The sequence below is a fragment of the Caloenas nicobarica genome, chromosome 2, assembly GCF_036013445.1.
Source record: "Caloenas nicobarica isolate bCalNic1 chromosome 2, bCalNic1.hap1, whole genome shotgun sequence".
In the NCBI taxonomy this organism is placed as follows: domain Eukaryota; kingdom Metazoa; phylum Chordata; class Aves; order Columbiformes; family Columbidae; genus Caloenas; species Caloenas nicobarica.
Genome location: NC_088246.1, coordinates 27838955 through 27865375, shown reverse-complemented (window position 1 = coordinate 27865375; position 26421 = coordinate 27838955). Strand labels below are relative to the sequence as shown.

The 26421-nt window shown below is 42.3% G+C and overlaps 1 protein-coding gene across 1 annotated transcript; it reads left to right on the top strand.

Annotated features, from left to right (window-relative positions):
• Nucleotides 1-5058: 5058 nt before the first annotated feature.
• On the top strand, nt 5059-22139 carry ASNS (asparagine synthetase (glutamine-hydrolyzing)). The gene is made up of 12 exons (XM_065629044.1): nt 5059-5133; nt 6337-6619; nt 8912-9149; nt 10637-10822; nt 11155-11256; nt 13896-14023; nt 14806-14932; nt 16392-16498; nt 16859-16959; nt 18779-18860; nt 19127-19282; nt 20699-22139. Exons 2-12 carry the CDS (start codon nt 6371-6373, stop codon nt 20906-20908), a joined length of 1686 nt encoding a protein of 561 aa, XP_065485116.1. The 5' UTR covers nt 5059-5133; nt 6337-6370; the 3' UTR covers nt 20909-22139.
• The last annotated feature ends 4282 nt before the right edge of the window (nt 22140-26421 follow it).

Below are 26421 nucleotides of genomic sequence, written 5' to 3'. Positions count from 1 at the left end.
AGAACACCTGGCACTACAACTATTGTGTGGTAAAGGTACATGTTCCCAACATACCTTTATATTTGTATAGACACCCAGCATATGAGTTACATTATTTATGTCAATGCATGTGACTGGGGAGGAGGAGCTGATCTCCACCTTCCCGAGTTCTGCCCACCACTGATCTCTCTCAGTGTAGAATGGGCTGCCGATGCCACCATGGATGTTTCTGTGTGGCTCCATTAGGAGAAACAACCTTCTGCTTTCAAGCTCAGTCCCCGTCCTAGAAAATACACTAGGCTGCTTCCAGAAGGAGCATTTGCCCCTTGATTTTCTGTTATTGCGCCAGTGCTGGATCATGGAGCAATGTCTGCGTAAAGTCGCTCTTTGTTGGTGGAAGTGAAGCTGTACACTAACTCCATGCCCCAAGAATGGTATTAGATTCTTGTTAGTGCACATTCAGGGACAGAAGATGTACACAGATACAGTACATAGACTTCAACACCAAAGTTATTTGTAGATGCTGGCAAACACAAATCAATAGTAGGATATCCTATTCAGTGATGATGTGTGGTAAAGTGTTGTGTAGCAAATACATCAAGGAAAAATTTCAAGCTGGAAAATACAGGATTCTTTGTGATCTATGCCAAGCTTACTTCATAAACAGTCAGTCACTGGGAGTTGAGAAACAGATAGTTTGAGGCATCTGGAAACTTGAAATTGCCTATTCTTGCAACTCCATTACTATATGAGTTAGGATTGGAGAATTCAGAAGAATATTGATATTGCAGTTCGGGGTGTGTTTAAGGCCAAATGGAGACCAGTTGGCCCAAGCTAAAAATGGATACTGGATGCCAAGGGAGTCATGAGAGTGTAGACAAGGTACATCCCTCTCCTTCCCACAGCCAAAATCTCCCATTTTGCAAAAACAGAAACTGTTTCAGCATTATCCTTATTACCCCTCAAATTCCTGGTGATAAAGCATCTTTAATGGTCCGTGGCTATGTAGATGGTCTGGCGGGGTGCAGAATGCCTGTGTTCTGCAGCTACTCACCAGCAATTGCCGTGCAAAGGGCTGGTGCAAGGCTGAGCACATCAATAGAATTTCTGATGTTTTACAGTCCTGCCCATTATAACAACGTGGCCCATGAATGGCAACCTTCACCATCAACAAAGGGTCTTCAGTTCCTGTCTGAGAAACTGCAGGGTATGTGCATTTGATGCTGACAGGAAAAGGAAAGTCCTTCTCTAATATTTGAATCTGGCCATTGTTTTCTACTTCAGATCTTGTCTTCTTGCACAGCGAGGCAAGAGAGCAAAGGATGGGAACAGAGAGCTGGGAAAGCCACCACCACAAAACCAGCTGAAACATGTTCCCTCATGCAAAAAGCCAGAAGCCATGAGGGATACCTTCAGGAGGCTACTCCCTGTAAAAGCCCTAGGTACTATAGGTTGTTAACTTGTCAGTCATTGCTGTGAAAGCGAACGACTTGCATCTTAATCACAGCCTCTGACTTTTCCACTTTCCCCTCAGTTCTGCCTCCTCTCCAAACAGATTTCATGGATCTCCCAGAACTTACACATTTCCAGTCTTCCAGGTATGCTAGTGGTGCCACATGCCATGGGTGCACCAAAGGTATTCATCTTTAGTGGGAAAAAATGAGGAGCACAGACTTCAGCTATGAGCAGTGTTCCACTGATGGCTGAGTTGACAGTGACCAGCTCAGTGTAAGTCACACAGCTGCAACAGGTTCTTCTGTACTACATTGTACTAATTTACCTAATCACTTTGACCTTTCATTTACTCATTTACCTGTTGTCTTCAGAGAATCCTCTTAGCCTTTCATTTGAGGTGATTAGAAATAAAACTAATCCAAGTACTTCTTAATTAATTAATTAGGAACCGTCTTACAGTGTTTTTCAGACATTCTTAAATGGTTTTAGCCTGTGGCCAGAGGGTTACTCTCAGGTACTAAACATGATACAATGAAGTAGGAAGTCTCTTAGCTACTCGTGGCACCCGATTTTTATGTTCAAACCTGTTCTCTCCACCCAGCTAGCATCAATTTCAATTCCTCTCAACAAAAATGGAAGTAAAAATCAGCTTTAGAGGAGTATAGTGGAGAAGAAATTGCTTTGGAGAAACTTACATATGATAATGTCTGCAGGAAGGAGAAAAACGAGAGGAAAGGTGACTGAACACAACAGAGCTGTCAAACTGGGGTGTAATACATCTAGTGCTCTCTGCAGATACACTGAAAGAAAGGTTTGGACATTGAAGAGCAACACAATGTAAAGGGACCGCAAACAGTAACATTGCTAATGTTTAAAGATAGATTGTGTATTGTATCGTATTTCTCTCATTAGTCTCATATAATATCTAACACCATAAACTCCATTAAAATAGAGGATTAAACATGCAAGACATAGTAAAACGCAGCAGTTATCCCCAGTTTTTAAAAGTGGGTAGTAAAGGATAGGATTAATATGTAGTTGTTACCCAGCATGCCCTAAGGGGGCAGACATTAATGAGGACTTGGGAAGTTTGGCTCCTCCCTGGCTGTGCTCGCCCAGCCTTACTGGGCTGCTTTCTGCAAGTTACTTCTCACCCTCCCTACCTCAGTTTCTCCATGAAAAGATTCTTATTTCATGAAATGGCCTGTGACTTACTGTCGTAAAGCACCGTACGAGATCTAGTTAGGAGCCATAAATTGCTCCTAAAATGAAAATGTCCAGACTACATGTCCCGTCCCAACAGATGGGATAAGGGATGAGTTAACTCTGAACGTGACGCGCACCCTGACTCAACAGATGAGACCAGGTGTGAGTTCACTCTGGGTTAATTCTGCGCAGTTATGCGAAGTGAATGACGGACAATCACTCCAGGGGTCCAATTCAATTATGAGTTTTACTAAAAGTATGTGTTGGAATACTAGTTACAGCGAATAGTGGCTTGGCAAAAGTATAACAGCAAAAGGTCCTTCTACAAGCAATGTATTGGCAACCATTAGTAGCTATAACACAAAATTTAACAAGAATCCAACAGCAGAGCTTAAGATGATGTTACTCTCATATGTTCAAAAGGAAAAGAGAGAAAGAGAGTGGTAGAGAGAGAAGGAAAACTAAGGTATAAGAGAGAGAGAAAGAGAGTAGGATATCACCACTCCACAGGTTATCGATCCAGCAATGTCCAGTGAAGGGAGGGTGGATGTGTTGAAGACCTCGGTTATGCTGCGTAGCATATACACACCACACCTGATGCCACGCAGGGAGTCATTTTATAACCCAGTTCATTTACATGTGGGCAGTTCATCTCCTCCCTCCGCTCGCTCTTCATGCTAGTCAGGGAGACTCTTCTGGAAATGGGTCTGGGGTCTGCAAACTAGGGGAAGGTTCACAGTGAAGACCAGAAGTGCGTTGTCGTGCCCATCAGGGGTAGCTGTTGGTTCATGGCTTTCTTCAGGTAGCTGGCTGTCCGACAGATGAGATAATCTCATTCCAACTAGGCCATGAGGCCTTCACAGCGATTAACAAGGTGCTTGACGCCATAACCATCTACCTCTTCTATCGCCAAACACAATACCTTGGGAAAGATAAGGGAGATGGCTGTCTGCACAACCACCTGTCTTGTCCTTCCAAAGCAACAAAACCCAGTCGTTTAAGGCATAATAGGGTCCTTTGTTCTGCTAATGATGGAGGGGAAACGCTTCAAGGTTGTCACACTACAATTTAGGCCTATGCAGGCTCATCCAAAAATCTTTGTGCAGAGAAAATAAGTGAAGATGTAAAGAAAAGCTGTTTACAAAAGTATCTGGAAAACAAACCAAAACGCACACACAATAACGTGCAACACAAAACCAAACAAACACCAACAAACCTAGGTTAATGCAACATTTTTTGCATATTTCTTGTAGTATTCCAAAATGCAGAGGCTGTGACATTTAGATATCGAGGGAGGGGAGGGAGAGAAAACCAAAAGCAAACAAAACCCAAAACAAGGCATTCCGCAGCACAACCATTGCTCTTCTGTGAGCAGTGACTCAGTGCCATTGCACGCACTTTCACTCTGCTCTTGCAGGCAGCGCAGAGCTCCCAGGACTGTACACATGGTGTCTGCAGGCTGCCCAACGCCTTGACTCTGCCAAGCCCAGTCCTGTGTCCAAGTGAAGCTCTGCTGAACAGAAACCTCCTGCATCTCCTCCTGATCAGTGCTGGAGTCTGCTGCTCTTGCATAGGGCACTTCAAAACAGTTTTCTTTCTAAAAGCTAAAAATATCCTTTTAATGGCTTCTTAAAGGTCCTTTTAAAATTGTACATAGACCACATTTATTGCTGACAGCCTGCATAACCTGAAGCACTTCACGCACAGCACTGCAGTTTTAACTGAGTCCACTAAAGTCAGCTATGAAAGTGCACTGCATGCAATTTACTAACGGCTCTCTTGAAGCATACATAGAGAATTAAGGTTTCTATTTAGCATTTCTCATCCTAGTCTTCACTATTGAATTTCATTTACTTTAGCACTCTCAAAGGTGAAAAGGCAAAACTGTCCAATAATGAAGTTCAGGTAAGCATCAAAATTCCTTTCTACCCATAGCACCTATTAACCACGTTTTGCCCAGCAAAATCCTAAGTCCTCTGTAAATGCTTCCAAAGGTGCGAGCTTTGCAAGCGCGCTCTCTGCCAAACCAAATAAAGCAGTTTTTAGGCAGCCACATGCAGGTGTCTGAGCTCTTTTCACTTCACACAATATGAGGTACAACTCGGGGCAGATTTTCAGGGATAGGATTTCTGGTGGCTGCAAGTTGCCCTCATAAGCCTGATGTGCCCAGCAATGCCTGGTAGCAGGTGCTTTTCTCCACGGCGGCCCAGGGGAGGTGACAAGCCCCGGGTTTCTCAGCCTGCGAGCTGGCTCCTTCCCCGCCGTGCGGCTCCCCGAGCCCGGCTTCCAAGCACAGATCCCGGCCGCCGGCCTGAGCTCCGCGGACCCCGCCGCACCGGATGGTGGGGTGGAGAACGCATGATGAAACTTCGCGGCGGGTTTCAACAGCAGCATGCGGCGGGGGAGGAGCCGGCGGCGGGGGGAGCCGCCTCCTCCTTCATCACCCGGCGCGGCGCGGGTGGCGGCTCCCTCTGCGCCGGCGGCCGGCACCGGGTAAGGCACCGGAGCGGGCGGCGGCTGCTGGGCCGCGGGGCTGAGCAGGGCTGGGCTGAGCAGGGCTGGGCTGAGCAGGGCTGGCCGGGGACGCGGGGGACGCGGCCGCCTGGGCGAGCCCCGGCCTTCCGCCGCCCGTCCCGGCGCCCTCGCCCCGCCGATACGCGCTGCCCCGGCTTGCGGGCGATGGGGGCGGCGGGCCCCGGGCGCGCTGCGGCTGCCGGGGGAAGGCGCGGACGTGTGGATGGGCCCGGGAGCAGCGGAGGGGAGCGGCGGCGGGTGCCGGCGGCCGCCTGTGAGATCAGCCCCGGGGCCCGCGGGGCTTGCGGCAGCCGCCCCAGCTGGTGGCAGAGCCCGGCACCATAGGCAGGGGCGGAGCTCCCCGGGGCCATCGCTTGTCCCAGTGAGAAAGGCGTGGAGGGAGCAGTGGTGCGGTGCCGTGCTCCTTCGCATGCCTTTTGCAGCCCCGGTGTCCCCGGAGCTGTAGGCTTGGTGGCTCTCGGAGCCTTCACCCTAACTAATGGTAGAGGTGGGCTGAGTCTGGAGACCTCCAGGGCAAGTGATGGGCGCTGCGGACTTCAGCCCCAAGCTGTAGTTAGGGTTAAGATCAGGGTTCAGGTTCCAAGAGCCACCAAGCCTACAGCTCCAGGGACAGCAGGGCTGCAGAAGCATGGCCAAGGAGAACAGCACTGTGCCAGCAGCGCGCTCCGCAGCTTTCTGATCTGGGCCACACACGGCACTGGAGAAGTCCCACCTAAACCTACTGTCTTTCAGTTTGAAACCGTTGCTCCTTGTCCTGTCACCACAGGCCCCTGTAAAAAGCCTCTTTCTCTCTTTCGTACAAGCCCCCTTTTTACGCCAAAAGGCCACAAACTGGAAGAATTGTTAACGTTTCTGCTAAGATAATGTTACTTCAACAGATCATACCCAATGCCCAGTAATGATCTGATCTATTCTATTTGTACTCTGTGAAAACAATAATAGACGACCTTGGTGTACCTACAGCTAAACTTATGCCTAATTTGTTGCTGGCCAGAGGTCACTTATTATATTTTGGGCAAACAGCATTTTACCTGGGTTAGTAAAGTCTGCTGTTCTCTTGATCAGTCCTTTTGACAGTTAAGCAATTAATAGTCTGCGTTTGTTATCTGTGCTTTCCAGGCATCAGTTCTTGCTTATAATGTTCATGTCTTTGTTGAACAGGTTCTCCGCTTTCAGGTAGATCAGCAGCCTCACCATGTGCGGTATCTGGGCCCTGTTTGGGAGTGATGAGTGCCTTTCTGTCCAGTGTCTGAGTGCCATGAAGATAGCACACAGAGGTCCTGATGCCTTTCGTTTTGAGAACGTCAATGGATTCACCAACTGTTGTTTTGGCTTCCACCGCCTTGCGGTTGTTGATCAGTTATATGGCATGCAGCCCATCCGGGTGAAGAAATTCCCGTATCTGTGGCTGTGTTACAATGGAGAAATCTACAATTTCAAACAGGTACGTGTTATACAGGTCATATGGCTTTTGTTATTTTATTTCAAAACTGGTGGATATTTGGAAAATGTTTAAAACATGGTGGAATAGAATATCAGGAAACTTTTAAAAAGTTATTACGTTATTAGTATTTAAAAAGAAGTAAATTATCTTGATGAGCCGTGAATCTGTGGTGGCTTAGATAGTTAACATACTTAGTCTTTCGTAATGCAAAATCACTTTTTAATTGACAAGAAGGGCAATAAGTACTTGTATCTTTAGGTCTGATCAGTTTAAAATAAAGATGCATTCTTCTTTATCTCTTGAGGAGGGAATTCCAGGCCTCTTTCTCCCCTTCTCTCTTTATAATGCAAATGCTTTTAGGCTGTCTTGCTCTTCAGTTATTTTGGGTTGTTCTCCAAGGTGTCAGTTATCGCATTTAATCTAGTTGGGATATGTCACTTATAGTATATTAATGTATAGCATGCATGCTTATGTATTTACGTTAAAGCAACAAGCACTCTGGAGATGTTTCCAGTGTGCCACCGAAGTCCTTAGGTGTCTGCAGCTTAAGGCAAATGCTTGTGGGGTATTTGAGAGCCACCTAAGCAAGTCTCTTGGGCACAAAACAAGTAACAACTCTGTACTTGCTTCCTAAAGTGTCTGAATGTCCCCGATGGGTGTCATGCTACTGCTGAACATGGTCTGTATTCCTCAGTCCCTGTGCTGAGGTGTCCCTGCTGCCTGTGTTACTTGTAAATGGAAGTGATTCAGATCATCCAAATTTGGTGTATAAAGCATCCTACAATTGTTACTGTTTTTGAATCATGCTGAAACGAAATGCTTAAAATTAATCATAAACCGAACGTGGTAGTATCAGAAACATATGAATAATCTGAGCTGTCTTGGTACTTCTAACATCACATTTTTCAAGCCAGTGAGGCTGTTGTCAGTGATGTCAGTGACATCAGTAATGTCATTGGGAATTTGACCAAATAGGACATTTTTTTTCCCCAATCTTTTAAGTATGTCTGAAATGTAAGATACACTTTGCCCTGCAGTCCACGTGAAATGTATTGTACCAGTAGTCTGTAATACTTGTTGCGTTTTGCATTGTGGTTTTCCTGCTGTTCAAAGCAGTTGAAATTACTGTCAATTGCCTAAGGTCCTAAGGGGAATTTAATTATGCAGAGTTTGCAATGTCATCAGCAGGAATTTCTTCGGTTGTTCTCACTACATTATGTACCCTCCTTCTTTATAAAGAGATCTTTCACGCTTGGGGCTGAAACCTACCTGGGAAAGGATCATTCATGAAACAGGTGTTTTGTTTAGGGCAATTACTTAGTTATTCTGATATTGACTCAATTTTGATCCAAGACTTTGCCCCATAAATAACAATTAAAACTGAAGAATTTAAATTAAAATGCTAAAGCATCTGTTTTATGGGGTTGCTTGGCTTTTTAGTGTTTTATTGAAACCCTTTTTCTCCCTGTCTGGGAGATACTGAAAGGACATTAAGAGTAGCACCACAAGAACATGAAGAATACTTGGTCCGAGTTAAGTCTGACAGCTAATTTATTCTTCCCCCACTCCATCTGCACAGGCAGAGTGAAAAGGTTAGTTTGAGGAATGGAGAAGATTAGGCAGAAGGAAATTCTCTATGCATTAAAAAAAAAATCCAAAAACCACTAAACAAACAAACAAAAACACACACAAAACCCCTCAATGCTGAGGAATCGCAGTGACTGCATAAGTAAACCAGAGTTTATTCGTGAAGTACTTTACTTTGCAGAGATGTTACCAGTGTCAATGTGTTTTGGGGAGGGTGTGGCTTATGTAGATGTCATTATTATCGGGTAAGAATGTGGCCCCAAGTGATGTGGGACTACAAAAAACGTTGTCTATGTTTCTGGCTCTATTTTGAGTTGGATTTTTTGAAGCAGTGGCTGCCTGCTTCGGCCATTTGTCAGTGGGAGATGGGGAGGCCAGGGCTTCTGAAGACCAAGGTCATGGGTTTGCAGTCTGACATCCTCAAATAGAAATGTATCTCTGAAAACCTGCCACAATTTGAGTTGCTTAAGACTGCAGAGTCAATCTACATTGTTGGAGAGATGATCCTGGATAATATTTTGAACACAAAAGTATAATTTCCTTCTTTGCTGGAAATGTTTCTATAATGCTTGAACTGTGATTGTACAAAAAAACCTTTTAGTTTTCTTATTAAACAATTATATGAATGGTGGTGTTTTTTCAATTAATAAGCAGTCAATGTTTGCAAATGCTTATTCGTGTTTTTCTCTATTTTTTTTTTCTCAGTTGCAGAAGCAGTTTGGATTTGAATATCAGACATTAGTGGATGGTGAGGTTATCCTTCATCTTTACAACAGAGGAGGAATAGAACAAACAGCATCCATGCTAGATGGTGTATTTGCTTTCATCCTTCTGGACACCACAAACAGAAAAGTGTTTCTGGCAAGAGATACCTATGGAGTCAGGCCACTGTTTAAGGTGCTGACTGATGATGGATTTCTGGGTGTCTGTTCCGAGGCAAAAGGTAAAACAAGTTGTGTTTAGTGCCTAAATTATCTTAGGGGTTGTTGTCAGAGACAAACTTCTTTGTCAGGCTTTTCTCCTAAGTGTGAGGAGAAAGTGAATTCTTAGTTCAGTAATAAGTGAACTATATTTAGTAGTGGAAGAACTATACATAATTAAAACAAAAACCACAGACAGTAAGGCTCTAAGATGTTGAGTTGTCCTTAAATAAGCCAGTTATTTTAGATATATTAATTTTATAATTCTTTGTGTTCTGGAATCATAGTGCTATTGAGCCTAAGATGTTTTATATTATCCCAAAGTTAAATGTAGTCTGTAGAGTCAGTCTAGATTTAGGCTATGATAAATTACGTTAGAATTTCTTCCTGGTGTTCTATGGTGAACTGGGAAATAATGTCACAAGAACTAGTAAATCTGTAAAAGCCAAGAATTTTAAAACCCTGCTGAAATTTCCTGCAGCACTAGGTAGATTTTTACTGACACTTATGACAATTTTTTTTTCTATTGAGATGACACATCCACTATTGTCTCTTTTTTTTCCTCTTTTTTTTTCTTTTTTTAAGTAATTATCTATAGCCTTGAAACTTGCATATACAAATCCAAACAGTGCCAAAAGAGAGTTTATTGCCTAAAATGCACTTTGGCTAGAATTGTCTTTCATGATTGCTTGTGTCTCATTTACTGTACATCAATTTTATTATCAGACTCCAGTGTATGTTGACTCCTCTAACAGTAGTACTAAGTACTAGTACTAAGAGCTGCACCTTCTCTGCTTCTTGGGAAGGAGGAAGGGGAGCAAATATTTTAGGGACTGTGTCCTCTAACCATCCGACTGAATTACTGGTCCCGAACAGTAATTCAGTATCTCTTTTGGGGTGTTCCTCAAGGGGCATCCAGCTGACCAGCAGGTGTGAAACATCCTCTTTCACAAGAGGAATGGAAATGAGCTTTGGCCCCAAGTTTGATTCTTAGCATTCATTAGCAGCGCTCTAGGTCAGTCTGGAACCAGTGAGTTATGAAATCACTAAATCAGTGCCAATTAAGCAATCACTTCAGTGATGTAGTTTTATTACAAACCCCTTGTTAGCTTGACTACGCTTAATTTTAAACACAAAATCAGTTATTAAATGTCCTTTCCATATTACACCTTAACCTGGACATCATGTAGTTAGTTAGAAAAGTGCTTTTCTTAATGCCCACAGGAATAAATTGCAACTTGTCATTTAGTAAAAGTTACTGGCTTCCTTTCTCTGCTATCTGCCTCAGCTTGAGATGGCTCAAATTTATGTGTGCAGCCTACCAGAAAAAGAATCACGCTCCAGCCAAGACAGACTCAGACTCAAAATGGTACTTTTAAAAATCAGATTTAGGATCTGGAGAAGATATTTGTATCTATAGTTTTAGTATAGAGGCTGTTCGAGTGTGATATAATGTAACCACCCTAGGTGAAAAACTCTGACTTTTTTTTTTTTTGCATTTTATTTGTAGGACTTATCAACTTAAAGCATTCAACATCCTTATGTCCTAAAGTGGAACCATTTCTCCCAGGTCATTATGAAGTATTGGATTTAAAACCTTCTGGCAAGGTTGCCTCAGTGGAATTAGTGAAATTTCATAGCCATAAAGATGAACCACTCCATACTGCGTTTGATACAGTGGAAAATCTGCCTTCAGGTAGTACAGCAAAGCATTTGGTACTTATTCTGATTAAGAAGTGGAAAAATTATAGTATTTGATTGTAAAACTTGTATTGATTGGTTTAAAATTGCCATTAAAAAAACCCAAACCAAAACAAAACAAAAAAAACCTGGAAGAACCTTTATAAGGTAGGAACCTGAGAATTGTTTCTGTTGGCTGTTGTGTACAAAGATATTTGAATTTGCATGCTCTCATTATCAAAGGAAATTCAGACAAATATCTTTGTTTTTCTGATTGGATAATCTACCAAAGTCTAAGTAACACTTCTTGGTGTGTGTGTGTTTTGTTTCCTCTTCTTTTCTGGACAGGTTTTGATCTTGAAACAGTGAAGAGCAACATCCGTATTCTGTTTGAAAATGCTGTTAGAAAACGTTTGATGGCTCACAGAAGGATTGGTTGCCTTTTGTCAGGCAAGTAGCAAGAATCACAATTCTTGTGTCTTCTCTCTCTTTTGCCCATCATCTACCAGTTAGAGGAAAGTATGCTGGTTGCTCTGCTCTGATGTGCTTGAAATGCAAGTTTTCCAGTCTTGCAAGTATCTTGCAAGTCTTAGGTTTTTCAAGTTTACTCTGGATGGGGTGTTGGCTTGTTGAGACACTAACTGCTTTTGACTAAGAAAAATATACAATACTGTTAACTGAAAAATCACCCAATATGTTCTTAAACATGTAAGATTTATGCTTAGGTTGGTGTATGAAAATAAAATGTAATTATTACATTCACTGTGCACTGAGTGAACATAGAAAAAGGCCTTGGCGTGTTCAGCTAGCAGGAGGAACTGAAGTTCTTACTTGTCATCTTCTTTGCTTTAGCCTCTGTCCTAGACTGCCATTGATTCACCAAATTACAGGGGAGCACCTGGACCAAAATTATTTTCTACACTCTTTTTTTCAGGTGAGGTAACAGCTTGTGGTACAAGAAGTTGTTCATTGAATTGGCTGTTACCAGATCAGTGTTACGGAGGTGCTCGACAGAAGAAAGGCTTTGTACCCATGGGACTGACATCTTACTTACTGTGTTTTTGTAGCACTTTGTACTTGTGGTTATAGTTCTGATATCAGAGAATCATAGAATAGTTTGGGTTGGACGGGACCTTCAAAGCTCATCCAGCCCAACCCCCCTGCAACGAGCATCTTCACCCAGATCAGTTTGGTCAGAGCCCCGTCCAGCCTGGCCTGGGATGTCTCCAGGGATGGAGCATCTACCACTTCTCTGGGCAACCTGGGCCACTCTCACTGTAAAAAAAATTTCTTCCTCATGTCTAGCATGAATCTCCCCTCCTTTAGTTTAAAACCATTACCCCTTGTCTTGTCGCAGCAGGCCCTGCTAAAAGGTCTGTCCCTGTCTTTCTTATGAGCCTCTTTTAAGTACTGCAAGGCTGCAATAAGGTCTTCTTGGAGCCTTCTCTTCTCCACGTTGAATAACCCCAGCTCTCTCAGCCTGTCCTTGTAGGAGAGCTGCTCCAGCCCTCTGATCATTTTTGTGGCCTCCTCTGGCCCCTCTCCAACAGGTCCATGTCTTTCCTGTGCTGAGGGCTCCAGAGCTGGTTGCAGGACTCCAGGTGGGGTCTCACCAGAGCAGAGTAGAGGGACAGAATCACCTCCCTCGACCTGCTGGTCATGTTCCTTTTGATGCAGCCCAAGATACGGTTTGCTCTGAACATCAGTAATTACACTCATTTATCATGAACCCTATTAAATGTGCGTTTCAATGAGACAGAACTGACTATGAGATACTGTTGGACCATTGCCTTACTGTGGCATCATAAAAAGTAGGATGGAGATAAATGAAACAGGGAGATATGCAGAGTTGAAAGATCCCAAAAAGCCTGTTCTAAACCAAAATTTCAGGTGTCAAATTAGAAGGCAGTCAGCAGCTCCACAGATGCACATGTAGAATGTTCTAGTAGCAAAACTAAGTGCCCATGCTGGTATAATACCAGAGTATCTCAGCAGTTTTCAATTTTGAATATGTTTGTTGGAGAAGTGCTTTTGTTTCCAATCATGGGGGGCGTTCTGCAACTTCACAGTGGAAACTCAGGTTTTGATTTTCCCGATAGCCACATCGTAAGCGCTCAGTTTGATTTCTGTACTCTCCTTTTCTCAGACTTTGTGTGTAATTTGTACAGAAGGTTACAAGGTAACATGCCCAAAAAGGAGATCAGGGTGGGAATGGATGCTAATGCACTCAGCTGAAAAAACACATGCAGACTGTAGGAAACAAAGAGGATTTTGCCCGATGCTTGTCGGAACTGCAGGCAGGTGTGGGAGAACTGTGTTTTGCTCAGTTCTTCAGAAGGGAGCAGCAAGTAGAACTAGTCAAGGATTAGCATAACTAGCTCTTGAGAATGAGAAGGTGGAGCCTTAGTGTACATCTGGGCACCTTGTGCTTCTGTTGATTTCTTGTTTGTTTGTTTGTTTTCCAAACTCTTCAAATCCTTCCACTCTCCTCTGAGAATCAAGAGGAGAAAAAAAATAAGAATGTCACTAGTGAACCTTTTCACTTTAAAGTGACATTTAAAAATTAATTCCACTCAAAATGTAGGAAACACACTTTTAAAAAATGATTGGGGAAGCGTGCAATCCTTACAGTAAACATTCACTTCTTTTACTTAATTCTTTTTTATTCAACCAGCAAACAAAAAAAATGTACATAGTTCTGTCAGTAGAGTATCAAATGTGTAGGTAAGAAGAGGATAGAGAGCAGTTTTGAAATGGACAATAAATCCTGTTATAGCAGAATTAAGAAGGGCTGTGTTCTGTAGTGGTGCACTGTTTTCAGAACACTTTGTGTGTATCGCAAAGAAGGATTTCCACTGGTGCTTCTGACACCAAAAGTACTAATGTCTGTTACTGAAGGTGTTCCACTGGAGTTGCCTGATTCTCTTGTTAAGCAGAGGTAAATTCGCACTGGTACAGGAAGTATCTTGGATTCAGGTGGCTTAAAAATGAAGCCCACTCATGAGATTCTGTTATCTAGATTCAGTGTCCTTAAGGGGGAACAAAAAAGTCAGTTAGACACCTAACCAAATGATGTGTTTTGTTGGCAGGGGGCTTAGATTCCAGCTTGGTTGCAGCTGTTCTTCTGAAACTGATGAAAGAAATCGACATTAATTATCCATTACAAACCTTTGCAATCGGGATGGAAAACAGCCCCGACTTACTGGCTGCCAGAAAGGTACAGTAAGCCTTACTTTCAGTTTGTTCTGAGCTGCTGATTGCTAAACAGTATATATTAATGGTGCTACCTTCATACTATGGTATTAATAGTAATACTGAATATTCATGTATTGCTGTGATGTAAATCAGTTTGCAGGAGATTGTTTAGTACAACATTTGCTGCTTAGTTAAATCTTACAAAAGAGATAATTGAGCCTTACCTGTTCTCTCTTGCATTTGGAAGACTTTCATGACAGGCTCCCATTACATTGTTACCAAAAGGATGGTATTTTGCAGTTGTCTCAATTCTCCCTCTGGGTTTTAGGGTAAATCTCCACGCTATGGTTCCTATGCTATGGCATTTGTATTCATGTTAAATATTGTAAGTTAATCGTCAGTTTACTGAATTCAAAGCCTTGTACAAAATGTTTGGCATATGGAGTACCCCTTAGATACCCAGGCTGTCATGTCTTTTGAGCTGCTTTTTCTCTTCAGGGCAAATATCCAGAGTATTTAGAGCCTCTATAGATTCTGTTTGGCTTTGGGCAAGCAGCTGGATGGTCTCCTGTAGTCATGATTGAACACTGTAATTAGAGAGAGTACGTTCCCTCTGGTGAATGTACCACTGCAAGTCAGATGGGCTGCCACAGTGCCGTCTTTTTTTGGCCTAATGTCATATGATTCTCACTGTGGCAGAAGGGAGCTGGTGCTTTCCCTCACTGTGTGTGTTATAAACACAATGTATGTTTAAAATATGTTTTAATTTAAAAGTGATATGTTATTATGACCTTTTACAAACAGGTGGCAGCACATATAGGCAGTGAACATCATGAAGTAATATTTAATTCCGAAGAGGGAATTCAGGCAATAGAGGATGTTATCTTCTCCTTGGAAACCTATGATATAACAACAGTAAGAGCTTCAATTGGTAAGATTTTTTTTAATAGCCATTTTTGCTTTATATCACCAGAATAGAATTTTATGGAAAATCACGTAGTCATCTGCTAGATCTTTCAGCTGTCACAGAACCTGGGAACTGGGACTCCCAAGTTCTGCTCCCCAGTCTTGTCTGTGATTCCACACTGAGGCAAAACCAGTTACTAGTTTCAAAGTCACCAACTGCACAAAGCAATTGTCAAGAGCTGTTTCTGAAGCTCTGAGAGGAAAAGCAAAAGTTATATGAAGAAGAAACGTTAGCTCTACAGGTCTAGGTTTTCTCCTCTCATAAATATGAACCTTGGAAGAAGGGGGAAGATTTAAAGGTTATCTGAGGTATGATATGGTAGCAAACCAATTATGATTACTCTATTCCTTGCATAATTTTAATACTAAAATGGAGTATTTCTTGTCACTCTCAAGTGACACATGCACTCAGTCTAGTTTGACTTCTTATATGTTTGATTCTGAGAAATGAAGGAAGTCACCAGCCGCTCCTTACAAAGGGTTGTCAACCTGACAGAATGAAAAGCCCTAATCCGATGTGATGACCTGTGTAATGCCACTTATGACATTTTACTCAGTTAATCTCGTGTCAGCCTAAAACATTGTAAAAGAGTTTATAAGCCCAATAGGCAACACAGTTTTGAAAACCCAGGTCCCTGCATGTAATTTGGTACATGAAGGTAGGACTTTGGAATGTGAAATATCAAAAGTATTTCTTTAAAAAATAAAACAAAATTTTCGTCTATCATCTTTTTTTGTGACTGTGGCTTAGTATGAAAACTAATGAACTAGATCCTTTTCATTAGATCTCTTGTTATAAAAGCATATCTTTTGAAAAGATGTAATGAGGGGAAGGCATAATTCGGATTAATAAATAATTATTTAGGCCCCCCCCCCCATACACACAAACAAAAAAAACCCCAAAAAAACACGCAAAAAAACCCCAAACAAACACACACACACACAAAACAATACAAAACAAAACAAAAAACCCACACACGTGAAAAAAGAGCTTCGTGCAGTTCAACCCTCAGTGACAGAGAGTTAAGCAGCAACTTTTGCTGGTACTTTCATTCTTCAAAGCTAGAAGGTTTGTTCAGGACTGTGCTGGAATTAATCATGTGCTTAATTTCAAACTGAGTCAGAGCAACTCCTCTGTGTGTTCCCATGGGAATCCTCCAGCATTCCCAGGATCACAGACACACATGTCTTTCTGATATTTTGAGGGCTAAGTATAAGTACACGATTTAGATGTATTTGCAGCACTTAGTTGGTGTGGCTGTTGATGGCTTTGAATAACAATGAAATGTTGTTTTAGTGTAGTGCAGTTGTTTGCTACAGAAGAAAGTAGTGTAGGAGAGAAACTTCTATAATGCTAAATGTAAGACACTACTAGCTGTATAGAGCATCATACATGTTGCTGAATTTTAATAACTTTTTTTAAGGTATGTATCTTGTCTCCAAATATATACGGAAGAAGACAGACAGTGTGGTCATTTTTTCAGGAGAAGGATCGGATGAGCTGACACAAGGATATATATATTTCCATAAGGTAAATATATTAATGATACAGAAAGTCCTTGAGCTGCTTGTTCTCCCCTTCAACAGAAAATCTCTGCTGAGATTTCAAGGTGTGAAGTTTGAGGGTTGTCATAGCTGTATATTTGGTGAGAATTTCTCCTGAGATGGCATAAGATCCGAGGGATTCAATTTATTCACTTGGAAAATAACTTTTTTTTTAAACTTCAAAATTCCTGAGACTATTATTTCTTGTATGTGGTCTTTTCTAGTTCTCTGTAATCTCTCTAGATTACTCTGTGATCGTTACAGCTCAAACACCAGATGGCAAGTAACGGTTCCTTTGGTGCAGCTATGTTGTATCTGTGTGCTACATGCATATGTCTGGTTACAGGCACCGTCTCCCGAAGAAGCTGCAGAAGAGAGCGAGAGGCTTCTGAAGGAGCTCTACCTGTTTGATGTACTCCGTGCGGACAGAACTACTGCAGCACACGGGTAAAACATTGTCTCTTGGATGCTGAGGACTTGTGTGATTTAAAAGATGTTCAAGTGGTGTTTCCCGGGTCTCAGTACTGGGGCCAGTTCTGTTTAGTCTCTTTATCAATGATCTGGATGAGGGGATTGAGTGCACCCTTAGTAAGTTTGCAGACAACACCAAGTTGGGTGGGAGTGTTGATCTGCTGGAGGGTAGGATGGCCATACAGAGGGATCTGGACCGGCTGGATCGTTGGCCTGAGGCCAGTTGTGTGAGGTTTAACAAGGCTGAGTGCCGGGTCCTGCACTTGGGTCACAACAACCCCAGGCAGCGCTACAGGCTCGGGGAAGAGTGGCTGGAAAGCTGCCTGGCAGAGAGGGATCTGGGGGTGTTGATTGACAGCCAGCAGTCTGCCCAGGGGGCCAAAAAGGCCAACAGCATCCTGGCTTGTGTCAGGAATAGAATAGAATAGACTATTTCATTTAGAAGGGACCTACGATGATCATCTAGTCCACCTGCGTGACCAATTCAGTGCTGACTAAAAGCTAAAGTATGTCATGAAGGGCATTGTCCAGAAGCTTCTTAAACACTGACAGGCTTGGGACATCGACCACCTCTCTGGGAAGCCTATTCCAGTGTTTGACCACCCTCTTGGTAAATAAATGCTTCCTAATTCCCCGTATAAACCTCCCTTGGTGCAGCTTTAAACCATTCCCATGTGTCCTGTCACTGGATACCAGGAGAAGCATTCGGCACCTCAATCTCCATGTCCCCTCCTCAGGAAGCTGTAGAGAGCCATGAGGTCTCCTTTTCTCCAAGCTAGACAAGCCCAAAGCCCTCAGCTGCTCCTCAGAGGACATTCCTTCCAGCCATGTCATCAGCTTTGTTCTCCTCCTCTGGACAAATTCAAGGACCTTCACATCGTTAAGTTGTGTGGCCTAGAACTGCACGCAATATTTGAGGTGAGGCTGCACCAACGCTGAATACAGCTGGGTAATCACCTCTTCTGACCGGCTGGTGATGCTGGGTTTGATGCCCCCCAGGATGCGGTTCGCCCCCTCGGCTGCCAGGGCTCGCTGCTGCCTCGTATTGAGCTGCTGCCACCCAGCACCCTCAGACCCCTCTCTGCAGGGCTGCTCTCCAGTTGCACCTCTCCCGATTTATACTTGTGCTCGACATTGCTCCATCCCAGGCACAGAATCCTATTTTGACTTGTTCAGTTTCATCCCATTAATCATAACCCAATGCTCCAGTCCAAAGCCCAATCTAGATCCCTCTGCAAGGCCTTCTGTGCCTTAAGAGAGTCAAAAGCAAAAGCCGCAGGATCAGTAATCAATAGCTTAATGGTGTCTGTGCAGGCTCCTTTTCATTGTTTCTTGAAAACACAAACAAATGTGAATTTCAGAAATTACAGCAGAAATTGTTACTTCGTTCTGTGACATCTTTACAAACACTGATGCAAATCTCAGTGAGCAACTTGGTAGTTCTCTGGGGGCAATAGGATATTTTTTTGATGTGTTTTTGTCTATATGAGACATCGGTTGTTACAAGTCCTGCAGGACTGTAGTCTTTAAATTCATTGTATTAGAAGATGTCCAGCAGATGGCATCATAAATCATCAAGATCTTTATTTGATCTGTGCTGACTATACACTTAACCTTCCAAACTGATGAATTAAATGGCAATAGTCATGAATATGCAGGTGAAATTTCTTCTAAGTAAAAGCAGAAAACTTTGTGTTTATGTGAAAGACAGAGAAAGCTTGACTGTTATGGAACTTGTACGTAGATGACTTGTTGGATTAATTCAGTATCTCTTCTGTTTATTTCCCCTGTTTAGTCTTGAACTGAGAGTCCCGTTTTTGGATCATAGGTTTACTTCTTATTATTTATCTCTGCCAGCAGAACTGCGAATCCCAAAGGTATGTAAAACTAGGGCTGTACCCAAGTGTAAGCTTACAAATTCACTGGTACATGTTCTAAGCATGACCAAATCACCTGAATTCAATGGTTAAGTCCTCTACCCAAAGTCAAGCATGCTCTTAAATATTTTGCTGGATTGTTGGACTACTGGGAACCATTTTCTGACTAGACCTTTTGAAAGGGAATAATTTCTTATGTTTTTAAAGCCAGATCTTTGTACTGCAGTTCCTGACACTCACAACGTTGTTTCTTGTTCTGCAAACAGAATGGAATTGAAAAATACCTTTTAAGACAGTCCTTTGAAGATTCCAACTTGCTTCCCAAAGAAATCCTCTGGAGACCCAAAGAAGCTTTCAGTGATGGTATAGCATCAGTAAAGAAATCTTGGTTTTCTATTCTTCAGGACTATATTGATCAACAGGTAGAATTATCAGCTTTTATTTTTTTCATCTTTCATGCTAAGGTGTATTAGATATGGCTGCCAATGGGAGGCAGCTCACATGCTTAGCTGGCAGAATAGATCTGGATATGACAGTAACGTGAGCTTCGTGGTGGAGGAGCAAGATAAACTTCAGTCAACGATCTTCTGGCTGTCTGAGTTGGTTAAACACATTTGAAATCCTAGATAGAAAGAAATGCTAGAGCCTGGCAGAAATTACTGTGTAAGGAAATGAACATGATTTAAGTATCTGGATTGCAAATTAAATTCTGTGTCAGCAAACACAATTTCAAGGTTACATGTAAAGCAGCTGCTTCAGCTGAAGGCACTTGCATGAACTTACTCTGCAGCTGAGTAACACCATAATGACTTTATAATGTCCTTTCTTGTTTATGTCATTTTTTTTCCCGAGCCATGCCTAGCTGAGCCTTTTTGCTTTTTAAAACCTCTCCTTGCATTGCTAGCCAATGAAGACTTAACGGCATTCTGGCTTCAGACAAAGTATAATAATCTCTGGTGTGCACAGATAGTTCAGCCATCAAGAGGAAGCAATAACACTCAGTTTACACCAGAGCTCTGTCTTACAGAAAGATGTGTATTCCGGCCTGTGGACGAGTGCTTATCTGGCCTACCACCAACTGCTTGTTTCGCGTTTTCTTTCTCTATATCCACAGGCAAGAAAGTAGTTGGGTCAGGCAACAGTGTTGTGATGCCTGTACTGAGCCTGTGTTGGTGTAGTCGGGGCAAATGTATTTCCTGGCTGTGGGGAGGCAGACAGCAGGTTGGCACTGGAAATGAGCTGCTTCACAAGTTGCCTGAGCTGGTGCAACTGTCCATCCTCCCTTTCTTAGCCAACTTAGCAACTGCAGGTGTCTTTGCCTCTGCATCCCAGGTCTTTTGTTGCTAAGAGCTTGGCTATGCAAGCAGAGTCAACAGGTCTCTGGGAGCTGGGAAGAAAAAAAAGAAAAGGAAGCCACTAACATGACAAAAATACTGCTTTAAGGTGTTCCAGTTGATTCATAGCAAAGAGAAAGATAGGAAAGAAGTTTTTGTGAGCTTACTAGCAAAGGTGATTGTAACCCAAAGAGAAATGGACTTCACATATAATGCAGAGAGAAATATTAACAGCACTGGAAATATAGTTATGTATTCATAAAGGTCAAGAAGCCTGCAACAAAAATTCACCTGTGATAAACCTCTGCCTCTAGAAGAGACTTTTTTTAAACCTATGGCCATTCAGTAGTTGGTGAATCCTTGTATGTCTTTAACTTCAGCAAATTGACTTCTAAAAGTTAAATGTATTTGCAGCGAATCCTTGTATGTCTTTAACTTCAGCAAATTGCCTTCTAAAAGTTAAATGTATTTGCAGTTTAACTTGAGTTTTGCCTGTGTCTGTAGGTTGATGACCTTTTGCTGGAAAAGGCAGCAGAGAAGTATCCTTTCAATCCTCCTAAAACAAAAGAAAGTTATTACTACCGCCAGATCTTTGAAAAGCACTACCCAGGGAGAAGCAGCTGGTTGCCTCACTACTGGATGCCAAGATGGGTTAAAGCTACTGATCCTTCTGCTCGCACGTTGAAACATTATAAGTCGGCTACCCAAGAATAGGCTGTTGAAACAATCCCCCAAACAGAAGTGCTGTGAGCAATTTGCATGCACTCTGCTTTAAGAAAAAACAAATTATGCAAACCTAAAGCTTAAGTGGTCTTTAAGATGCATTTCGACAACGCTATTGGAAATAAGAGCTTTCTGTGGTTAGTGTTGTATTAAACATTCACTCTGCTGTACCAAAACCTTGTAATTCATGGAAAAATACTTTACAGACAAGGATCTACCTTATTTGGCAGCTCTGTTCCTTATGTGACCTTGATGGTATTCATTTGCCTTGCAGTCATTTCATATGTTTTAGTGTGAACTTTGTTTTGAGGACTTGAATAAGGGTAGGTGATGCAAAGTACTGCAGGCCTTAGGAGCAAAGGGGAATTTGACCCTCATTAGGTAATGATTTGTGTTCCTGGCTTTGGGATTTGGGTAGTCTGTCTATACTGTTCTATTCTGAATGTCTTTCTAAGCATTCCTGAGAACCTTGGTCTGGTTTTCAAAAGGTATGTAGATATTAATAGTTATGCAGAGATGCTTACTAGAGTTTATAATAGTGATGGTGCTGGGTGTTACTTAAATGAATGGGAGTCTTATTTGCTACTGTAAAGCCACCAGTTGGCTGGTTTGAACCTTGTAAATATACCAGCAGTCTAAAGATACTGTGACTGTTATCAAAGAGCAGAACAGACAAGAGAAGCCGAGTTACGTCTTTGTTTCTAACTCAAAGGCTTCAATTTTTAAGCATAATTATTATTCTTGAAAATAGAGTGTTAAGCGGGTGAGTTGTATCAGTCTGATGGAAGCTGCATGGCTAAATATTTTAAGAAATTTTTAACTTATTGTTGGAGTTTTTCCATCTGTATGATGAAAAAGTAGACCATGTTGCTGCTCAACTGCGTGCGGCCAACTATGTGGTGATTTTAGTCAGACAAAGCATCGTTGAAGACAATGGGATCAGGCACCTTGCTTGGAAAAATGGAAAAAAAAGGCTTCTTCAGAAACCAGAAGAACTTCTAATACCCTACTGAAAAATGACTTTTTACCCAGGACAACTTTTTATTAACTACTTAAGCATGAGGTTGCTTTTTTGAAGGTAACTTAAACATAAGGGTAATCAAAAATATATGTGTGCTACAGGTTGACTTGATTAGCGTCATGCTCTTTTTGAAGACAGAAGTCTAGTTTCTTGTCATTCTTGAGTAGGAAACCAAAGCCAATTGTTATTTAAAAGATAAAATATAAGCAATTCTGGTTTAAAACCTTCATAAAATGGCTGATTGTCTATGTATTACTCCCTTCTAATCCCACCTTTGAATCTGTATTCCAGAAACGTTACTGAACCTCTCTGTGGTACCAGGGAGCCCAGGAAATGTCCAGGTATGGCCAGTACTGGCCAGATTTTTACATAGACTTGCACATACTAGTTATTTATTCATATATGATGAGTAAGGTAATTATGTTCCTGGAGCCTTCTTTACTTAAGGGCCATATGCTTGTCCTTTTGGATTTCATTGAAGCAGTAAAGATGTCTTTTGGTGAGCATCTACAAGGTGATGCTTATTTAACTGTCTTCACCAAAATTTTTTTAAAAAGAGCTGGAAAGCTAGGTTGCAGGAACCAGTGTTTGATTTGCTCTGGAAGCTAATTACTCAATGAGTTTTATAATTTTATTCAAATTCACGGTTAACATCAATCAAGGTTGTCAGGTTTCTCCACTCAGAACTGAGGTAAAATATGGTAAATTGTGGTTAAAAATAAAATACCAAAAAATTATACTGAGACTCTGGGGGGCTGGGCTTAGTCTTGTGTTCTGACAGACCCAATGTATGACATCAGGAAATGAGAGATGAAATGTCCAAGGGATATTTAATCAAGGTAAGCCTGTGTTTGAGCTGGCTGTTGAACAATTGACCGAAAGGAGAGCATGGCTGAAGTGCAGAACCTGCCTTTCTCCATCGCGAGGTAAGCTGGGTGTTTGTCAGCGACTTTCCTGGGGGTAGCCAAGCACAAACATCATCTGTAGGATTGCTGTTATGCAGTACCCATTCTGTTGGAATTTTAGGACCTATTGGTTTTCATTTACAGATGAATTAATACATTGTAGTTGACTATAAAGGCTGCAATTAAGAAAGTCTTAAAAAGCCTTGAATGAGCCTGACTCTGGGTGCAGATAATGCACAGTTTTATGATTTTTATTTTCGTTTAAATTTAGCAACTACATTTTTATTTAAAAAGCTAGTTGCTATGGGAGGTGTTACATATAAACAAGGTTTGTCCATGCTGCTTTTTTAAGAGTTGTGTATGGTATCTCACCTACCCCTTTCCATAATGCCATTTTTCATCTTATAGTTGCCTGGAAACTCTTCCAATAAGGGAAATCTAGCTGGGCAGCTAGTTTTTCTTGCCCTGTATGTTTAAATTTGGATCTCTCATGTGTCCCATGGGCTACAGCAGCAGATGCTGATGGTACACTGGAATCCACCCAGCACTGGTGTTTCTCCCAGGTGAGGTTGGGGCTGGCTCAGCTCTGCAGCCCAGCAGCTCTGCCCCTTGCGCTCTGTGCTCCTCCTCACAGCATCCCGAAGTTTGAATTCGGATCAGGAGGTTTCTTCTTGGGATGATTTTTTAATTTTTTTTTTTTTTTTTTTCTAGCCGGCAGATGGCAGCCGCTGTTAGCATGTGCATGCAAACGAGCTCTTCATCCCGAGGGCAGCCTGCTTTCCATCCTTCTCTTACTTGTGCCTTTTAGCCTCTTCTCACACACTTGTGAGTGGGATTCGTGTGAGAGTTTCATGGGAAACTCTAGATTAGAATAGGGGTAAAGCCAAGCAGAAAAGAAAAAGGTTGTTTAATTGCTGTTGCTCACAAGATACTGTGCAGAGCTTCTCATGCTGGTGCTGCAGGTGAGAGTTGAATGCATTAGGTATTCAATATTCAATTTGAAAGTAATTAAAAATTGGAAATGTGAGTTGTATTAGGTATACAATGCCAGTTCTAGGGAAGATGGAAGGTAATACTAGGCTGCGGAATGAAAAATGTTAATTTTACCTCTGAACTTGTTAGGGGTTATTTTTTTTCCTGTTTTCGTCCTGATTAACATGTGGATCATGGGATTTCAGACAGTCAGAACTCTATAACTCCCTGTAGGAGGTTTTACAGATACACATCAGAAAGGCTTAGGGCCATACCTCTGCTTTTTTTCTCAAAAGAATTATTTCAAATGTATCTGTATACATATATATATATTATAAAATGCGGTACGTCATATGAATTTGGAAAGACTTCACATCCAGTCGCTTTATGAGCTCCATGTGATGAACACTGCCATACTGCGTGTACCTGAGAACTGACACTCCAACTGTGCCAGGAAACATCCCCCAGTGACCATCGATAGTATAATGCAAATGTACAGCTGGCTGGCTCATTTCACAAATGCACCCTTTCCCCTGCTCCAGGCGCACCCTGGAGAGAGGTCTTCTGCACTCCCCCCACCGCTTTTTTTTTTTTTTTTCAGTGATACAGGGTATTTCAATGAGCAATTTTCACTAAGAAGATGGAGTAACTGGGTCCAAAATAGTCCCTTAGAGAATTACAATCCCAGGTACCTAAAATTATCAGAACTGACCTCAATTCCTACACCATCATCGTCTTGCAGAAGCCAAGAGGAGAGCCAGAATGATTTGGTTGCAAAAGCAGCTTCCATTTCTTCTGCTATTAAGAATAGATGTAGTCTATAGTAATAAACTGTATTACTTAACATCTTTCACCACTGTTCTTGAAGACTGCTCTTAACACCTGGGGCAAAATGTATATTAATACAAATTACTTTTGATTAAAACTATTATTATTTTAGCACAAAAAGGAAGGGGGTGGTAGAAAGGAACGTTCTCTCTTTAAATATTTAAATACTCGTTATATCAAAGTGATACAAATTACTGGCTGACTGACAACTTGCTAATAATAGCTTAAAAATGCAAATGGAGCTATTATCCCAATTGACACTAATTGGAACTCCTTTGGCAGCCTGGGAGGGCAGGGCAGGAAGGTTTGATTGTTTCCTCCAGCTGAACTTGGGTTGGTAAGGAAGCAAGGGGAGGATGTGCTGTGGATAAACAGGCCATTGCCATCCGCAGACATCAGAATTCATGTTATATTTCAATAATATGGTCTTAAGTGCCGTCTTCTGCCCATGCAGGATTTCGATGAGGTTTGCTGGTTCCCTGGGCTGATCCAGTTCGTGGCCTCAGCCTGGACTGAGTGAGTGCCATGGGAATCCCGGCTGTGAATGCTCAGCTCTTGTGAAGACCCACCATGTCTCCTGCATTATAAAAATTCACTGCCTTAAAATTCACTGAATTATAAAAATTTCCACTGCCGGTAACTGGAAAATCTACACTGTGGAGTGACTCTATGCAGAGCAGGTACCTGGGAATTCGAGCTTTATGGGCTCTAAATCAGTATAAATTTTTGGTGCAGGAGCTGGTGTAGGCGATGGCAGAGGCACCCCTCAGGGGAAGGATTGCTGTCCCTTGGCAGCATTCGCATTGTTTGGCAGAGATGTCTGCATGTTGGGTGTCATCGGTTACTTTTGAAATATGAACGACAGCCTCCTGGGTTAAGGTGAGACGTCTGTTGTGACACCCTGCGATGCTCTCTGGGATGACAGGCTGTTACATCTTAGTTACTCTCTCACTGAGCTTGTTATTTTCTTAGCAACCAGCAGCTTTTGCTGCCTGTGGTTCTCCACCCTGGAAAATCCTTCCTGCTGCTGCTTCCACAGAAAAAGTGGCAGTAACACCAGCGGTAGGAATCATACTGAGGTCAAGGATACAGTGTGGGGGCATCCCTGTGCACCTTCAAACTCCCCGTCTAGGCTTACATACTTCTCAGCTGTGTCTGTCACATTTCCTACAGCCTCTTCCCCATTGCTGCCACCGTGCTCCACTGTGGTACGTGAAGAAACCTGGCGTGACAGCCTGCTCTGTGCAGGAGGTAAGTTGTTGGTGGAAAAGATGTATTAGCAACTCAAAGGTCATTAGGAAAGGGGATATGTGTACATGTACTATGATACCAGCTCTGTTTTCTGAAATAACACACTTTGTCATATTGTGAGGCATAGGGAAATGCCTCTCCCAGCACACCTCTTGAACCATCTCTAGGTTTCTAAGACAATAGAAAACTTGGGCTCAACTTCTTGCTCCAACAAAAACTTCCTTCATGAGAAGGACGAAAGCACTTAAGCCCCTCTGCCTTCTCCAGCGCAGCCATTTCCCACACTCAGAAGGCTGCTGTGAAGGTAGAATGACCAGGAGGGATCCAGACTTTTTTCATTCCTGGCTGCATGTGCTCTCCTTCACCCTCCCCCGAGGTTGCAGTCCTGGGGGGTTGTGTCTATCACGCTTCTAGCAAGGCTTCCTGCTTGGCCACTTGTGTCTTGGCCAATTTTTGTGGTGGACTTCCCAGCTACTGATGACATAATCTCATCTTGGAGCTTTGAGTGGGAAAGTGGGCTTTTTTTC

Bases quoted from the DNA above. Each gene is read 5' to 3' on its own strand.
- ASNS (XM_065629044.1), top strand. From the start codon at position 6,371: ATGTGCGGTATCTGGGCCCTGTTTGGGAGTGATGAGTGCCTTTCTGTC. The intron at 11,257-13,895 runs GCAAGTAGCAAG...TTTTGTTGGCAG, and splicing joins GATTGGTTGCCTTTTGTCAG to GGGGCTTAGATTCCAGCTTG. The intron at 18,861-19,126 runs GTATGTAAAACT...TTCTGCAAACAG, and splicing joins CAGAACTGCGAATCCCAAAG to AATGGAATTGAAAAATACCT.